Source organism: Mustela putorius, unplaced genomic scaffold (assembly GCF_011764305.1).
Source record: "Mustela putorius furo isolate JIRA1106 unplaced genomic scaffold, ASM1176430v1.1 tig00003869_pilon_pilon_pilon, whole genome shotgun sequence".
NCBI classification, from domain to species: domain Eukaryota; kingdom Metazoa; phylum Chordata; class Mammalia; order Carnivora; family Mustelidae; genus Mustela; species Mustela putorius.
Genome location: NW_025422021.1, coordinates 21,582,057 through 21,600,576, shown reverse-complemented (window position 1 = coordinate 21,600,576; position 18,520 = coordinate 21,582,057). Strand labels below are relative to the sequence as shown.

The 18,520-nt window shown below is 40.7% G+C and overlaps 1 protein-coding gene across 13 annotated transcripts in view; it reads left to right on the top strand.

Moving 5' to 3' along the window:
- TANC1 (tetratricopeptide repeat, ankyrin repeat and coiled-coil containing 1) overlaps positions 1-18,520 on the top strand; it is a 230,335-nt gene that overhangs the window by 69,742 nt on the left and 142,073 nt on the right. For all 13 annotated transcript variants that reach the window (XM_004743905.3, XM_013051963.2, XM_045066600.1 and 10 more), the window contains exon 2: positions 7,741-7,820. In XM_004743905.3, coding sequence (XP_004743962.1) covers positions 7,760-7,820 — 61 coding nt within the window. In that variant the 5' untranslated portion in view covers positions 7,741-7,759. The remainder of the gene's footprint in view (positions 1-7,740; positions 7,821-18,520) is intronic.

The window sequence follows — 18,520 nt, the reverse complement described above, 5'->3', positions numbered from 1 at the left end:
TGCCATGGTGAGGATTGGGGCTTGGGTCTCCAGCTGCTGCAGACCTTGTGGGGCAACATCCTGTGACCCTAGTCACGTCCTCTACAGGGCTCTGTGAGAGGATGGGAACACGTTCAAAGACTCTGCTCCGTATTCAAACCCTAGGTGGTCCTCTGTGGGCTTCTGACCTCGTGGCCGCTGGGGCTCAGAGTTGATGTTGGCTTTCTCCCAGCGCACCGTGGGTGAATCCAAAACGGCTACACTTTCACCCTTCTGCAAAAGCCACCTTGTCTTTAAGGCATGTGTTATGTGCTCTCCTGGTCACTTCCCTACCCCGGCCCTCAGGTTCATTGAAGGCTTTGGAAGCAGCCACTTGGTGCCTGGGCTTTCAAGTCCCAGGACCGCCTTTACCTTTACACACTGTGTCACTTTGTGGAAGTTGTGAATCAAAGCTTCTCAGCTTCCTTGGTTATAAAAAAAAAAAAAAAAAATCCATAAACTGTCTCACAGGGTTTTTTGGGGTCTTTTTTTTTTTTTTTTAAGGATTAAAAGAGATTACATATGTATGTAAAACTCTTTACCTGACATACAGTAAATGCTTATTAAATACTAGCTATTAGGATGACAGTTGATAGCCCAGATGCTGCCTCCATTACTGTAGTAAGCACCTGAATGGCCCTTTCCCACACTAAGAATCAAGTTATTTCCAGCCACCCTCGTTAGAAGGCCGACCACTTGACTAAACCATGCTTTTGGCCATCATGTGGCCTTCATCATTGCCTGGTGTTATTCCATATCCAAAATTTAAAAATTCATTTAAAGGACCGGACTCTTTCTCAACTCCCTCATTCACTTCGTCTGGCTGTGTTTGTTCCTTGATGTCCTTGAGACCCCATCCCTGTCTTTGCAGGCCATCAGACCTCTGAGGGCCTCACTGCCTTCCTGGCCAGTCCTGACTCTGTGGCGCACGGCTCCAAGGATGTCACGTGGGCAACCTTCTCAGTCCTCCTGGACTTGTGCTGCAGACACTCAGTCACTGATCAGCCCTCTCGTCCTCGGGGGGTCCTGGGGCTGAACATCAGAAGACACAGATGCATAGATTCCTTATTTGGTGCCAAGTCTTGGTCTGCAACCCGGACTGGGCAGTCAGAGCTGTTCAGCTGTCCTTGTAATCTTGTGCTTGCCTTCCTCTCTTTTACAAAGGCTGTTTTCAACTTTTACTGCTCCTCTCATACCTTATTTTTACTTTAAAGGTTTTTTAAAAAAAATTTTCAGAGAGAATAAGCACGAGTGAAGGGAGGGACAGAGGGAGAAGCAGACTCTTTGCTGAGCAGGGACCCCGGGACCATGACCTGAGCCAAGGCAGACACTTAACCGACTGAGCCACCCAAGCACCCCATCTTATTTTTACTTCATAGAGAAAATGGAGGCATGAACTCCTAGCTTCCTGCCTATGTTTGTTGACTTTCTTTTCTTCTCTATCATATTATGCTTGACTTTGTGTCTCTCTTTGCTTTTGGTACAGATACTTAAGAATTTGTGTAGAATGAAAAACTGCCATCTCTAGCCCAGTGCTGCTTCCTTCATTGGACAATCAGGTTGTCACCCCAGCTCTGTCTGCCGCTTGCTGACCCAGGAGAGTCAGGATAAGTTCCTCTGATGCTCAGGACCTTGCATTTTAGATGAGGCTGTTACATTTGTTTAAATTTATTAAAGGATGGTAGACTGTTCTGAGATACAGCCATTCCCTTTGAGAATTACAGATGGATTATAATTATGTTCCTCCCCAACATGTCTCCTGGTATTGAAGCAACAAAACAAATACTGTGCCAGGGTGGGGAGTGGGGCAAGGTCTGACTGTCCTGGCTCACAGCCTACTGGAGGAAGGCTTTGAGCAGTTTTGAGGTGGCTTTTTTTTTTTAAACCTTTATTTACTAGAGAGAGAGCTTGCACGAGTAGGGAGAGGGGCAGAGAGAGACTCTTTCAAGCCAATTCCCCCCTGAGTGTGGAGCCCGACAATGACTTGCGGCTTGATCCCAGGACCCATGAGACCTTTACCTGAGCTGAAACCAAGAGTTGGCTGCTTAACCAACTGAGGTACCCAGGCGTCCCAAGGTGGCTTTTGAAGTGGACTTGAGAAATGCCTTTACTTTCCCAAATAAATCTAAATCTCTATGAATGTCTGGATGGTGGTGTGGTTTTAGTATCGCAGCTGTTTTGTCTTCTGGTTTGGAGCATATTGCTGTTGGGGTGGGGAGGGAGTTGCTTGGTTGAGAGGAGCATCCAACCTGAAGACTGCTTCTGGGTAAGCAGGGGCTTTTGTGAGACCAGTGCTCAGTCCTTTGCGACAGCCCTTGGCCTGGGAGGCAAAAGGCTTATCTCCAGGGATGCTGCCCTTGGTTATCTCCTTATCTGAGCTTTTCCTAGTTTGAAGGAGAATGTATTGATTTCAGATTTTGGCTTTTCTGTCCTTGTACTTCTCCCTTCTGAATGTGTATTTAAAATACTGAAATAAAATCTCCTGGCAGCCTTCTGAAGACCTGATAAGAGAACAGATCCTGCTGTGGAATTGAGTTGTTGATTGTGTAGGGGCCAGATAACTTTGACCATAAACTTGGAAACTAGTGGTTGGTAGCAGAAAATTTCTGAAGTTATTGGTCCAGACCCCTTGTGGGGGAGAATGGCCATTGATTTTGAATTTCCTTCTATGACAACCTGCTATTCATTCATTTAAAAAAATGTACTTAGTATTTGTTATCTGGAAGGTACATTGCTAGGTGCCGGGAGGGATTAGTAGAGTTGACTGCCCATGGCCTGGGAAGGCTTTATGGAGGAAATAGTGTTAAAAGTTGGGCTCAACAGATCTCACAAAATTAAAAAAAAAAAAAGGCTCTTGGAGCCAGAAGGAAGTAGCTTGTTCATATTTTCCTCCTCAAGTGAAATACCCTTTTTCCCAGGTAGTTCACAATGTGAGAACTTCTTTGAACACACTTGCACATTAGTAGTTTTCTAGTAACTTGAAATACCAGCTTGAGAGAGTCAGGTTTTAAATTTTTTTTTAAGTAATCTCTACACCCACCATATGGCTACCAACTCCCAATCCCAAGTTCAGGAGTCACATGTTCTAGTACTGAGCCAGCAAGGTGCCCCAGGAGAGGGTTTTTTTTTTTTTTTTTTTTTTTCCCCTAAAGCAACTTCTCTATTTTAGATAATATTTAAAATATGGGCTGAAAGCGATTTCAGTCTAATGGAGCGTTTCCACTTGTGCATCAGAAAATGTTTGAGTTGAGACTTCATGCCCAGAAATCTTTTAAATTCAGATTACTTGGGGCTGTAAATTTGCTATGCTTTTTAATAAGGCATACTCCAATTGGAAGTCTTTTTGTCTACAACAAGCCTAACTATGAAGAGCAGTAGAATTAGAGGTACCGTTTGTGCAGTGGCTTTGAATAAAAAGTGAATGGTTGAGCCTTCGTGTCTTGGTGAATAAACGATAGCCCAGTGATACCATAGCAGCAGTGGAAATTGGGCAGTAACATCATACACTTTCTGGTTGATTGGTCAGTAGCCACTCTTTGTTTTCCCCAGCTTTTCTGGACGAATCCTAAATCCTAGAGAAGTTCAATGACTTGACCAGGGCTAGGAGGATTAAGTCTGTTCCTGGGCTTTTTCTACTATAGGGGGAAAAAAAGTGGGGAGTGGAGAGAGAGACCTACTGGAATTTCAAGTATTCATCAAGGGTTGTTTTTTCCCAGCCTCATGGGAGCTCTGAAAGAATGTTGAGATATGGCTCTTGCTTTCAGGAAGCTTCTATAACGCAGTTTTCCGTGAATTTCCAGCCAACAGCCAGTGCCCCATCTAGCAGGCCTCTTTGTTTCCTTTTGTGGTCTCTGTTCTGCTTTGTTTTCTTGACTTGCTCTATTCTATATATTATTTATCTTGAAAGGTGCTTCAGACACCCCACTGCCGCCGCACATTTCCTTTCTTTTAGTAACCATTAAAGATTGCTAATGGAAAGTAAATTCTAAAAGTAGCTATACAGAGGATATGGGTATTATACAGCTGAGTCAAATCTTGGTTGGAAAAAAATTTCAAACCCTCAAAGTTGAGGATGTTTTTGATGTCTCCCTTTTCTGGGAGTGGAAACCCTTAATTAAGTACAACTTAGTTTTCCGTGTTTCACTTGTAAATATTGCTGTTCTGGTTTGCTTGATGAAGGGAGGCGCCTTCAGAAGCAGCTTTGCTCTGAGGTCAGATAAACTGTTTGATGGAAGAAGCTTCTTCCAATGGATTGTGCACAAATTCAGGATAACTGGATAATAAGATTTTGTGATCCTGAGATCTTTAAGGTTAATTCAGGTGTGAACATGAAGGGGTATTATGAAATGCAGCATTTTCCTCCCTAGTATCTCATTGCCTGATGTCACGTGGATTTAACGGCATTTTCTGGCATTCCTTGCAAATGAAAATATATAGGAATGTTCCTTGTAACTTATAAACGGCTGTAAATGTTGGCTAATTGCTTGATTTGGAGGAAATCGCTCATCTGTGTTCATTGCAGCCTAGTTAAATCTGTCAACAAATACTGAGAACAGAGTGGGTGCGAAGCCTGTGTTCTGGCTTCTGTTTGTATTAAAGAATAAACATAGTCCCTGCCCTCAGCTCACAGATTCAACTTGGAATTGTGTAAACAGGCAGTATGGCACTCCAGAAGAGGAAAATTTTAATACTGGTGTTATTCTGTGATTTCAGACAAGCTGGTCATGGTTATGATGGTGCTGTTGTAATTACAAGCCAAAAAAGATTTTGCCTTGCTTTGAAATCCTCCCCATTTTACCCAGGGTGATCTTTGTTATATTTTATCTATCACTGTAATCATTGTGCAGAATTCTAACACAGAACATGGAGACATTGTACCTATCCTCAAAGACTATATGGTAAATGAGAAATCAAAAAGTGAAAGTCAGTTTTGTACTTTATGTAACTTCTGGGCATTTTAAAAAGAAGAACCTGTGGTGTTTGGGGAACTCGCATGTTGAATGACAGTCGAAAAGTAAGGAAATGTAGGTACCTGCAGGTCGTTGGTCTTCTAAGGTTAACGTCCTGTTCTCACATTTTATTTTCTTTTAAATGAAAATGATGGGAAGTTTTCTCCCATTAGAGAATTTCAGAAGCTGGTCTGGAGGCTGGTCTTTTCTCTCTCCTTCAAAAGTATATAATTTAAAGAAATGGCAGCCGAAGTGACTTTTGCACTCAGGTAGACTCATTGGACGTTTTTCCAGGTCACAATGGGTCTTAGAATATAAATTAAAGCTTTTCCCCTTGACTTGCTATTTATGGAGGAAAGCAGGAACTGGAAAGAAAAGTGAGAGTGGCTATCTGATAGCCTCTTTCACTTGACTCAAGACCACTGATGTGGAAGATATGACGATCCTGAAAACAGCCGAGCTCCCCAAAGTAGGCATCCAAGGTGTCTGGCATGAGATTGCCGAGTCAGCGTGTCCTAGTCCTTGTCCCGTGGAACATGTCTTCCCAGTGGCACAGCAGATCTGCTGCGGGTTGGAGATGACCAGGGTGATGGATCCCCGGCAGCCTCACCACCATAGTGGGGCTTGAGCTAGTCTGAGATCCAGAGAAGTGTGGGGCTCCCGGAGAGCTCGCCAAGGGACCGTGGCCAAGCTCTGTTGGCATGTTTTCTTTTTCTTTTTAAAGTATGTAGTCTTCATGAAATGACAAATCCTGAAGTTAGGTTGATTGATTTGGGAAAGAAAATATCTGTGCTGAGCAGGCAGCTATTACTGAATTTTGTCCACCATTTTTTACACAACATTTTGCTGTGTTTTCCGCATGACCATCAAGAGAAATTTGTGTTTCCGTAGTTACGCTGTAGAAGCACACTGTGGTTGTCTTCCCGGATTCAGTGCTTGCCCTTCTTGTGAAACCCAAATCTTTGCACCTGGGTTTACAGAAGTACCATTTTATTTTATTTTATTTATTTATTTTAAAGATTTTATTTATTTATTTGACAGAGACCCAGCGAGAGAGGGAACACAAGTGGGGGAGTGAGAGAAGCAGGCTTCCTGCTTAGCAGGAGCCTGATGGGGGGCTCGATCCAGGGACCCTGGGATCATGACCTGAGACAAAGGCAGACCCTTAAGGAATGAGCCACCCGGGTGCCCCTGAAGCAGCATTTTAAACAAGAATTAAGCTATAAGCCATGGCTGTTTTGTGTGTAGAGGACCTGTTTGTAAGGTGATTTAACCCTATCAAACTGTGCTACAGCTTTCTCCAAATTCTGCTTAATGATACTGTCTTTCTGGTATCTCTAGGCTGGGTTGGTTTGTTGATTTTTGTTTGTTCACTTGTCTGGTAGCTGTTGCCCCAAGCTTTCATTTTCTGGTAGGAGAGGCAGAGCGGTGGGAGGAGGAGGACCCTGGCTGGGAGTCTGCAGATTTGGATTCGGGCCCTGCTATTAATTAGCTGTGTGACCTCTGGGCAGTCAGCCTTACAGAGTCTCTGTTTCTCTGTCAGGCAAACAAAGGACCCAGAAAAATAAATACAGGCCCGGACGAAATGATACGAAGGTCACCGTGTGTGGTGCTTAGGGACCCTTTCCTCTCTGTGCAGAGGCTCTGCTTAACTCTGGGCTGGAACAGTTGTGTGGGGAGCTACCCGGAGGCCCTTTCAAGCATTCAGGCTCACGGGGAGGGGAGCTAAGGGAGGCCCTCTTCATATACGGGTTTCTCCCTCTTAGCTCCCCTCCCCCTCTTCCTTCTTCCAGGGGCAACCTGCTTGCCTTCCGCCTTCCTGTCCTTAGTGCGTTAACAAGGGTGCGATGGGTAACAGAACCCATGCGGATTTGTTACTGTGGGGAGTTGTGCTGCCGTCTCCTCTGAGTTGCTGGAGGGAAAAGAGAGCTGCAGGAGACTGATGAAATAATGGTCCTTTTGTCTGTCTCTTGCTATAGGGAGGGTTTTAGGTTTCATCTTAGGCCTGGGCCATTGTGTTGTTTCTCCATGCTTGGTACAACCCAGTTTAAAAATGCAGCTTATCATTTAAAGGATTCAGCTGTAGTGCCACAGACTATTCTGCTTTCCTCCTGATCCCCCCCCCACCCCAAGTCCTAACTGTATGTAGTGAAAAAAACCACTGCCGCGAATGCTGTTTGATTGGGTCCCCCAACGTCAGCTTTAAAATGTGTTTCCATTGTATTTATTTTGCAAATGCTTATAAGGTATGTTTTAATCTGATAAACTTCCAAAATGTTTTCCTTGTGGTTATGTAATCAGTAGCATCTGCAAACCATGCCTCTAACCATGCAGCTTTCTTCTTAACCATTATCTCCTTGATTCTCTGTTCTAATGTTTTCTTTAGATGAGCTGGGCCTGGGAGATCTGAATTCTTATGCCAGAACTGCTATGGTCATGTGCCCAGATTTAGCCTCGTAACCTTAATTAGTTGTGGAATGCTGAGAAGGGCCTGTTTTGTGTGTGTGTATATGTGTGTGTGTGCGTGTGTAACTTTTATAACAAGTCCATGAACTTATGATCACTTCATTAAAAGTTATAAAATACTCCTTGTGTCTTTAACATGTAGTTCCCCAGCTTCGTTTTTTCACAGAAAATGACTGTAAAACTCCAGGTATCTTTATATTCTGCTAAGCAATCTGTTAGAGGCCAAATTACCTTTTGTGTCAATATGTAAGTTCTGTTCCAGCTCACAATCCCTAATTCCTCTTCCCTCCCCTCCTTTTCTCTTTAGAAGAAAAAGAGTGTTGAAAATGTTAAAAGCTGTGCTGAAGAAGAGCCGAGAGGGAGGCAAGGGGAGCAGGAAGGAAACAGGTATGTGCGAGCAGCACGAACAAGCATGGGGCTGTGGGGCAGAGACCCTTGGGCACTCTAGGCTGGGCGGAGCTGTTGCATGGGAGTTGGGTTCGAGGAGTGTTTTGGGTTAGGACGCACTAATACTGGAAGCTATGAGAAACTAAATGTATTCCTGAACTTTTTTTTTTTTTTTTTCCCTTAAAGATTTTACTTATTTGAGAGAGACCAAGAGAGTGAGAGAGAACACTGGTGGGGTGAGGGGCAGAGGGAGAAGCTGACTCCCCGCTCATCAGGGAGCCTGGTGTGGGACTCCATCCTGGTACTCTGGGATCATGACCTGAGTCCAAGGCAGATGCCCAACCAACTGAGCCAACCAGGTGCCCCTGTTTCTGAGCTTTCTTATGGAAAGTGAGTTTGTGTTACAAACCAAGTCCTGCCCCAGAACACTTCGAAGGTTCATGATTTTAACAGATCATTCAGATTCAGAGACAAGTCAGAGTTATAGACATGGAGGGATAGCGGGTGTGTCCAGGAATTTGGTTTCTAGAAAGCCCTTTCCTTTTTCCCACATGTGATTGTATTTTATATGTTTAACCAACAGCTGGCTGACTGGTCCTCCTCTTTTGAGTATCAAATTTTCTGCCTAACAGGTGTAGCCTCACTCAGTGCCAGACTGCTAGTTTTCATTAGATGAAAGCTACTTAATTTGGCTTGGATTTCATTTCTGTTTGTAAACTTCTGGTGCTTATGTGGTCAGTGTGACTCTTCATTGCATTCCATGCGACAGACTCTTCTAAGGTTATTTTGGTGACTCCTTAGTGGTCTACTTTTCTAGAAAAATTACATATTGTTTACCATTATTGTACAATAAAAATCTATTAGCATGAATTAATTTCCCCAAAATGTGCTATTTTATTCTGCAAACTTATGATAGTTCAGAGTTGGAAAGTGGTTTCCTGAGTTACTGTTTATTGAATAATACTTCAGTTTTTAATTTCTATTAAAGTATAAATAAGTACTTATTGCTAAAACATCACTGAATTATAGTGAACTCTTCAATTGAAAAGATCTTGTAGTACCTTTTATTACATAAAATGTATGTATATAATTACATATAATGTATTTAATGTTATGACAACATTTATCTGTTGTTTACAGATAGTTACTTACATAATAGAATAAGCGGGCTTAAACTTTTTAGTTACATAGAACTTAAACAGATTTTCTGTTACCCCTTAAACTAAAAAGCCTGCAGAATGGCAAACTTTACTAAAAGTAGAGTCTTTACTAAAAGTAGAGTCTTTTACTAAAAGTAACTTTACTAAAAGTTACTGTTAAGATTCCATTAGAAGCTTCTCCTTATCCCTGCATAAGCAGATACAAAGAAAAGAATTCAGTTTTTAATGACAGAAATAAGAGACCAGAGTCAGCTTTTAACCTTAAGAAACCAACCCCTACCATTGAATAATTAATTAGAATTGTTACTATGGAGAATTTTCAGTTCACATAATTTCTGTCCAGGAGTACATTCACCCTCTGCTGGGTCAAGGCCAAAATATCCTTCTCTTTATTTCTCTGAAAGCAGTTTTAAAAAAATCTACCCCCCCCCTTCCAAGTTTTGGCTCATCTGACATTCATCCTAGGGACTTTGTTACTTGCTTCTTTAGATGTCTTTGTAATTTCCAGCATAAAGTTAGGTCCTAAGCTGTCTGTCTAGCTGAAGCGGCCCAACCAGTGGCCTGGGTCTCCAAGCCAAAACTCCCTACTTAGTAATGGAGTCTTTCACGACAGACACCCACCCCCTCCCCATCCTCTTTGACCAGTGCCCGTGAAATGACAGACAGTACAGTAACGATTTGGGGCACCCTGCCTTTCAGAATGGCCAGACAGTGAACATAGTTTGCATTTGTAACTTTTCCAGTATTAGAGCATGTGATTTTGGGATTATTCCCCTCTCAGGTCTTTAAGAGCAACTACTGTTTTTTCTGAATCATTTCTACATAATAATTCCCACAGTATGGCTTTTGCCTAATGCAAACCAACTTGAAAAAGCAATGGGAACATTTCTCATAAAATCTGTATGGTATGTGCCTTTTTTTTCTCTTAACTAGAACCTGGTTGTGTTAGTTGGGGAACAAAGCAGATGGAATTTTAAATCTTGGTGAAGTTATGTCACAAGATCATTGGGGGAATATACTTGGAATTTGACCATTCATATGTTGAGCTCTGTGCCAACTCTCATTATATAAGTAGATCATAACTAAGTTTTCTCTGTAAATTAAAGCTGGCTAATCTACAGAGACTGCCCTGAAACTTGAGTAATAGTATCTCCTGCAATATGGAAAATTTTTGCTCTACTGTTTCCAATTAAAACCAATATTTGTTGCAAAGACAAAGGAAAATTCATTTCTATGTACTCGAACTCACAATTACAGAAATTTAGGAAATATTTTTGTCTAAAACCTTGAGCTCAGCATTTTATATATCCTTTGTAGGTTGTTTTTATAATCTTGAACCTTTATTTATTAAAATTTTTTAAAAAGATTTTTATTTATTTATTTGACAGAGATCACAAGTAGGCGGGGTGGGGGGAAGCAGGCTCCCCGCCGAGCAGAGCCCGCTATGGGGCTCAGTCCCAGGACCCTGAGATTATGACCTGAGCCGAAGGCAGAGGCTTAACCCACTGAGCCACCCAAGCGCCCTGAACCTCTTTTTTTAAAAATCGGCTTTGAGAATTTAGAAAACCTAATCATTGAGTTAAATTTAGTATTCAAAAGAAAACAAATACTTTTCAGAAATATTGAAAAGTTGGTACACCTTCAGTTCCTATCCCTAAAAGGAAATGTCACATGTATCTACTTTAAATTACCAGTAAAATTTTAGCAGGTATTGAAATTTATATGTATATAAAGGTATTTGAAATATGTATAGTATTAAACTATTGAACACTGAAATCTTAAAAATAGCATTTTTATTTTTTTGGCTAACCTAAGAAATGCTTACAGCTAAGCAAAACTTGTTTTCTGGAAGCAGTAGAATTGTGTCAGAGTACAGTATTAAAAACTTAAATGTTTTGGGGGAAAATACACTTGCCTTGTTCTTGCTGTTCCATCAGTGTAAATGAACACTGTGCTTCTCTTGACCTTGAGTTAGGCCAGAGGGAGCAAAAATCCATATTAAACCACAATGTGGAGAGAGGTAGATGAGGGCATATATATATATATATTTTTTTTTTCTTCTTCTTCTTTTTCTCCTTCCTTTCCTGCTCTTATGTAAGACCTTGATCCAAAACAGTGTAGTATTTATTTGAGGCTCTCCAAGGAGAAACCACATCTTTTTATTTTAAGTGAACTTCGCTATCAAAAAACTTTCATGTTACTATGATTAAATCTATTTAAAAATTAAATAATTACTGTACTGTGAGTATATTGAGAGTATTCTGATACAAATCTGGACCAAAATGAGTTTAGAGTTGGTAGAAAAACAGTGTAGGAAATTAATATCTTTTCTGTACAACACTGTTTAGATAATGCACAGGGTAATGTCCCAATTTATAATAAAACTTTAAATATTAACCTAAGAAAAAATGTGCAAACCTTACATTGAAGAGAAAACTTTGCTGAAGCACTCAACGGAAGACCTAATAAATGGAAAGAAATACAGTGTTTCCAAAGGGGCAAATGCAATATTTTAAACCAACTGTCTCTTACAGAATTACCTGTGCATTCTATTTAGTCCCTAATGAAATCCCAACTATTTTATTTTTAAAGACCTTATTGTTTTATACCAGTTTTATGTTTGCAGCAAAACTGAGCAGAAGGTACAGAGATTTCCCATGTAGCCTCTGTCCCCACTCATAAAGAGCCTCCCCCAGGATCAGTACCCACCACCAGAGCAGTATGTTTGTTACAACTGATGAACCCACACTGACACATCATAGTCACGCATATCCCACAGTTTACATCAGGATTCACTCTTGGTATAGTACATTCTCTGGGTTTGGACAAATATGCAGTGATCTGTATCTATTGATATAGTATCATACAGAGTATTTTCACTGTCCAGAAAAGCGCTGTCATTTTTTTTTTTTTTTTAAACACGACATAACTAGTTGTTTAAAAAGTTCATCTGGAAGAGAAAATGCTTAAGAGAGCCAAGGAAAAACTGAAAGTGTGGGGCAAGTGTATCTAAATGGCTGAGCCTGATTCCCATGCCTGGCTTCTAGCTGCAAGAGAGGCTGGACAAATGTGTATTTTGACTTCTTTGCATCTGTAGGGCAAAGTGGACTTCACCTCCCACCAAGCCGTGTACTGTGGAGGATTCTTCTGTCATCGACATGGGCAGGTGCCCTCTACTACAAAAACCAAGCATAGATATTTAGTATAGCTCGTTAGAATAACTACTGCATCCACATAGTGAATAAATGATGTGGTTAGTTTTTTGGACCTTTTTTTTCCCCTATTGGTCTCCAAGAAATGAATCCTGATTTTTATCTAACATCTTTTTTTTTTTTTTATGATTTTATTTACTTATTTGACACAGAGAGACACAGTGAGAGAGGGAGCACAAGCATGGGGAGTGGAAGAGGGAAAAGTAGGCTTTCTGCTGAGCGAGGAGCCCAATGTGGTGCTGGATCCCAGGACCCTGGGATCATGACCTGAGCTGATGGCAGATACATCACTGACTGAGCGAGCCACCCAGGCACCCCTATCTAACATCTTTGCAATAATTATAGCTCACAGCTGATAACAGTTCTGTTTTTTTTCTTTTAATCCCAGAGATTGTGGCATCTTTCTGGAAGCATTAGGCAGACAAGACCCATCGCCCTCCAAGAGAGGATTGGTCCTCTCCCTCTGTATGCATCCCTTCTCCTGTTTTCTGCTAATCTTGAAACTATAGCCTCTTGTCCTGTCCACCTTTTCTAGTTGCTCTGTCTTGGTGTGGAAGTAGCTCCACACTGAGGCTGAAGAACAAAGTTTGGTGAACTTTTAATTGTGGTACTGCCTCAATTAAAATACAGACTGATGAAGGAAGGGTTACTTAATATGCCAAAATAATCGTTTATTAGTCTTTCCCTTTCAGTTTCATTATTTTTTTTTTAAGTTTGAAGCAATTTATTAAAAAAAAAAAAGACATTTGACCTTCACCTTTTCTTCGTTAAAACCCAGCTGGTCGGCTAAGTGCACTTATAATGGTGTTAATTAAGGCATTGGATAGTCTCTATAAACTTGAGTATGTACTGAATTAATCTGTTAGCTTTGCATCTAATCCTTTACTTTGAATTTGTAGTAAAAGGAAGCTGTTTGCCTCTAAAGTTTAAAAGCCATTGATGTGATTGTTAAATGTGGTATTTTAAGCCTTTCCAGGCTGCAGTCTGGTTTTCAGTGGTACCTTCTAAAAATGCCCTAGTACAAACGATGCTTTGTTTTATCCGGAAAATATGAAGCTGCTTTTGATTATTCTGTGCTGCATTGCCCATTTTCTGTGGTTGGGGACTATTACTTAGGAATTTAGTGCAGTGACTGTCTTGCTGAGCTGTGGATATTTGGTATCTTGTTGTTAACGGACTCCAAAAATGTTTCCCAAGCAACAAAACAGGCAGAAATAATTCAATCTAACGATACTGTATTTCTCTTCACCAGGGCACTTAAGCAAATTTTGTAAAATATTGGGGCAGGATATAAACACAGAATAGAGGCCAAGCTGGTTTTTGGTAGAATCAGGACTGTTGTTCCCTCTGGTTATCCCGGTTAGCAGTTTCTCTTTGTTGTCCCTTATACCTGTCTCACAGTCTAGAAAAAGCAGACTTTGGAATTAGAAGTCACAGATTCAACTCCCAGCTTGATCACCTCCCATTTACATGAATCTGGACAAATTCCTTACTTGACTAAGCTGCCTGACAAGGATGTCATCAGGGTTAAATAAGAGAACCTTTTTGCAGAAGGGTATCGCTTGACACCTAGCTTCTGCTAGATACCCTGCAACCTATGCTTTCCTGAGAAAACTGTATGGTACTTTGAACAAAACCGTTGTCAGAGTTCTTGTTCTTTCCCTTTTGAAGAGAAGGCAGGAATGCTCTCAGGCAGAGGAGTGATGTTCTGAAGGCTTCTTGCATGACTTTCCATCTTTAAATATGGATTCTGCCATCACGCCTGCATACTGCAGTCTTTGGTGCCATCTTCACCCTTTTCCTCATAAGAAAACTAGGGTCCTTGGTCTCTTATATGGTGATTTATACTTGGGAAATACTTGTTTTACCTTTCAGCCTATATCAAGTACTGGTATTGTGTCCTTTTTCTTTGTGAAGTTAAACTAAAAGACTTTCCCCTTGCTAAAGAGATTTTGGGAGTAAGCAGCAGCTTTAAGAATAGATTTCTAAGTACAGTTTATATAGTTTCTGGGATGTTTCATTTCAACACATCCTTAATTGATGAAGGTCTTCCTCTGTAGAAGAATCTACCCTCCATCCTCTTTGTAGCTTTTGCATACATTTTGGGGAAGTACAACGGAGGAAAGAGAGATGGAAGAGAACAGATACTTAGCACTGGTCATGTGTCAGGCACCTACACATCGCCGACCAAGCTGGCTCATCCTAGAGCCTGTTTCCTGTGAAGGGCATAATTAGAGAACGCTCTGGACGGGGAAGGTGAAATCAAGACACCTCATGGATCTTCTATGTTTTCTGGCTAATAAGACCCCCCCAAGAAGTCACAGCCTATCCAAATCATCATAAAGTTGGTAGCAGAATTCTCAAAAAACAACATTCATTTATTTCGGTCCCTCTTTGTATGTACAGCTGTCACCTGTACAATGAAGAGGTTACGGGATTCCAGCCCCCACATGGTTGAAAATCTACATAAAACTTTTGACTCCCCAGAACTTCTAATAACCTATTGGACTAGAAGCCTTACTGATAACATTAACCATCTATTAACACATATTTTGTATATGCATTATATATACTATATTATAATCTAGAAAAAAATTTTGCTAAGAAAATTTGAGGAAGTACTGACTATATTTACTGGGGGGGGGGCATGTAGAAGTGGACCTGAGTAGTTTAAACCCGTTTTATTTAAGGGTCAACTGTATATGTGTAAATGTAGGAAACTTACTACTATTAAGTAGTTTACTATTTACTTTTAACTATTAGTAGTTTAATATTTACTACTAAATATTAGTTTACTATTAAGTAGGAAACTTAATAGAGAATATAAAATAACAGTTCAGAGTCTCATTTTTTGGGTCAAATCCAATTTCATTATATAAATCCTTTTTCAAAAAATTAAAGCTGCTTTTCTGTAAAATAACCCCAAAACAATGATCTTATTTTCTATATACCTAATTTTCCAGAGCTTTTTCATGTGGTATAGCTTCTTAAATGCCCATAAGAACTCTATATCTGAATTTTCATGTGACCATTTGCATTTTTTTAGCAATACTTTTTTTTTTTTTTTTTTGGGCGAGAGACACAGTAAGAATGCGGGTGGAGGGTGGAGGGAGCAGGGAGAGGGAGAGAGAATCTTAAGCAGTCTCCACAGCCACACGGAGCAGATATGGGGCTCAATTTCATGACCCGGAGATCATGACCTGAGCCAGAATCACGAGTTGGTTGCTTAACTGACTAAGCTGTCTGGGAGCCCCTGCCCCGCATTTGCGTTTTCTAGGAAGGTAATTCCAAGTTTCTGTGTCTGTTCTACAAAAATATAGAAAACTTGATTTCATATAATCTATTGGCAAATGTAGTTTCTGAGTGGGGAGGTAGGCTACTAAAGATTTGACATAGATTGAACTTTCTTTTTTCTCCCCTGTGAAGGATGATCTAAGCTTAGTGTTCTTCTTAAGAGGATGAGGCTTTGATTATGAGTTGTCCTGTAGCTGGCGGGTGGCCCCCAGGGCTAACCGTTGGATAGCCTTAGCCTCAAGTTTAGAAGCCCTTTATTCACATCTGCAATCATGGATCTGGAAAGTAGAATCTGAATTTCTCTACCCTCTGGTGAAGACTCCTCTGGCTTATAGACAGATGCCTTGTTCCTGTGTCCTCAAATGGCAAGAGAGATAGCAAGCTCTCTGGTACTTCTTATAAGGACACTAATCCCATCATAAGGGCCCCACCCCCTGATGTCAGTTAAAACTAATTATCTCTCAAGGGCCCCATCTCAAATACCATCACATGGGGGTTTAAAGCTTCAACATAGGAATATTCAACCCATAGCACTGTCATACTGTATTTCATTGATTATAAAACATATCCGGGGCACCTGGGTGGCTCAGTGGTTTAAGCCGCTGCCTTCAGCTCAGGTCGTGATCTCAGGGTGCTGGGATCAAGTCCCGCATCAGCCTCTCTGCTCAGCGGGGAGCCTGCTTCCCTCTGTCTCTCTCTGTCTGCCTCTCCATCTACTTGTGATTTCTGTCAAATAAATAAATAAATAAAATCTTAAAAAAAAAAAATAAAACATATCCTATTTCATGTACCTCTGAGGAAGAAAGAACTGTCAATTAACAGACAGTACTTTATTACTTTAAATGTTTGACTTACTGAAGATTTCCTTTCTTTAGAGTTATTTTTATGTATCTCAATATTTTTCATTAAACAAGGAAATTAGGGGCGCTTGGGTGGCACAGTTGGTTGGGCGTCCAGTTCTTGGTTTCAGCTTGGGTCATTATCTCGGGGTCATGGCATTGAGCCCCGCCTTGGACTCCATGCTTGGCACGGGATCTGCTTGGGATTCTTGCTCCCTATCCTTCCCTTCCTGCCTCTGTGCTCGTACACATGCACTCTCTCTCAAATAAATAAATAAATAAATCTTAAAAAGAAAAAGCTGGAGGAAAATATAAACAGGTTTGTTAAAGCATTTCTGATTTCTATTCAGAGCCTAATTCTTCTTTTTTTTGACCTAGTTGGCCATATCCATTTTTCTTTGCACTACATTGACACCATCCTTTCATGATCTCAAAGGAGATTTTAATGGAAAGCTTTCAGATAAACTCCAGGGTTCATTTTTCTTCCACAGTTGGCCCTAAGTGATTTGTTGACTGAAACCTGGAAAGAGCTAAAATTGTCCCTCGACCAGATGTGACAGCCCAGGTTTGCAGTCAGCGGCTGTGAGGTTGCAGTCATTGCCTGGCTGATGCCGGTTTTTAAAGATGCCGTCAGCTAGTATATACATTTCGGTTTTAGAGAAGGTAAGGTGAGAATCAACATGGGTCTTTGAATCTGTGCCCAATATAATATGTGCTCATTTGTAGAAAATTTGGAAAATATTAATAAGAATAAAGAAAAAAGCCCCAGGATATTCTTTGTCTTTTGCTTTATCCTTTTTGATGTCATTAGTCTTTGATAAATGCCTAATATTTTATTGTACTATAATGAATGATTTTGTGTGGGTATGATTTTTTCATTCATTAAAAAAAAAGCCTCTGGAAAATAGGTACCTGTGTACAAATCTCTGATTATTTTAATAGAATGTTTCTAGGCAAGGAATTAATAATGAAAACAAACTTTTCAGAAGCTTGTGGTACCTCTTGCCAGATTGTTTCCCAGAGGGATTGTGTGGTCACCTGTGTAAGCAGTGTGTGAGTGTGCCTGCTTGCCTGACTCTTACTAGTTTTGGGTGTTTGTAGATTTTAATAATTTTTGCTGATTTTGTAGGTCCCAGCATATATTTGTTTTTACTTAGCATTTCTTTGATATTGGTAGACCTCTTAAATATTCAGTGCCCATTTATAGTTTCTCCTCGTTGTCTTTATATGACCTTGAACAACATGGGGGTTAGAGGCACTGACCACCCTCCTCCATACCCATCCATACCCAAAAAGTCAAGTATAACTTTTAACTCTCCAGAACATAATAGCCTCTTGTCGACCGGAAGCCTTCCCAATAACATAAATAGTCACCTGACACATTTTATATATTTATTATATACTGTATTCTTACAAAAGAGTAGGCTAGAGAGAAGAAATGTAAAAATAAGAGAAAATACGTTTGCTATATTGCACAGTATTAACTGGAAAAGTTCTGCATCTAAATGGGCCTGTGTAGTTCACACCTGTGTTGTTCCAGGGTCAACTGCACATTTTTTTCCGTTTCAGTCTGGTTCTTCCCTTACCCTGGTATGGCCCCTGGTGCATAGTAGTGGGATTTCCTTATAAAGTCACTCATTGGGAATTTTTATTGAAGTTACTAAAACGTGCCTGTGTTCCATGGGTAGAAGTGTCTCCGGTGTTGTTAAAATTTCAGGTTTGTGTTGAGCCTGCTGGTCTGATGGCTTCTATTTAAGAAATTTATAGAGAAACCAAAACGAAGGCATAAAACCCACTCAAAATGAGTCATCAGATTTTCTACAATACTTGGTGAGTTTCTGCCTCTGTACACAAAAAGTCTCAGTCCCTCCTGACACCTGGCTTCTGGTGAGTTGCTCCCAGCCGGCAGGGATAGTTCCAGATAGCTAAGCATCTCCTTAATAACTTTTGCTGTATTCTTTCTTTTGAAAGAGAGAGAGAGAGAGCAGGGGGAGTGGCAGGCAGAGGGAGGAACAGGCTGCTCGCTGAGCAAGGATCCTGAAGCAATACTCAGTCCTAGGACCCTAGGATTGTGACCTGAGCCAAAGGTAGACGCTTAACTGACTGAGCCATCCAGGTGCCCCAAACTGCTGTAGTCTTAAGTGTAAATATTTTGGTCCATGGTTCATAATCTTAGATTGTTAGATGGAGGGATT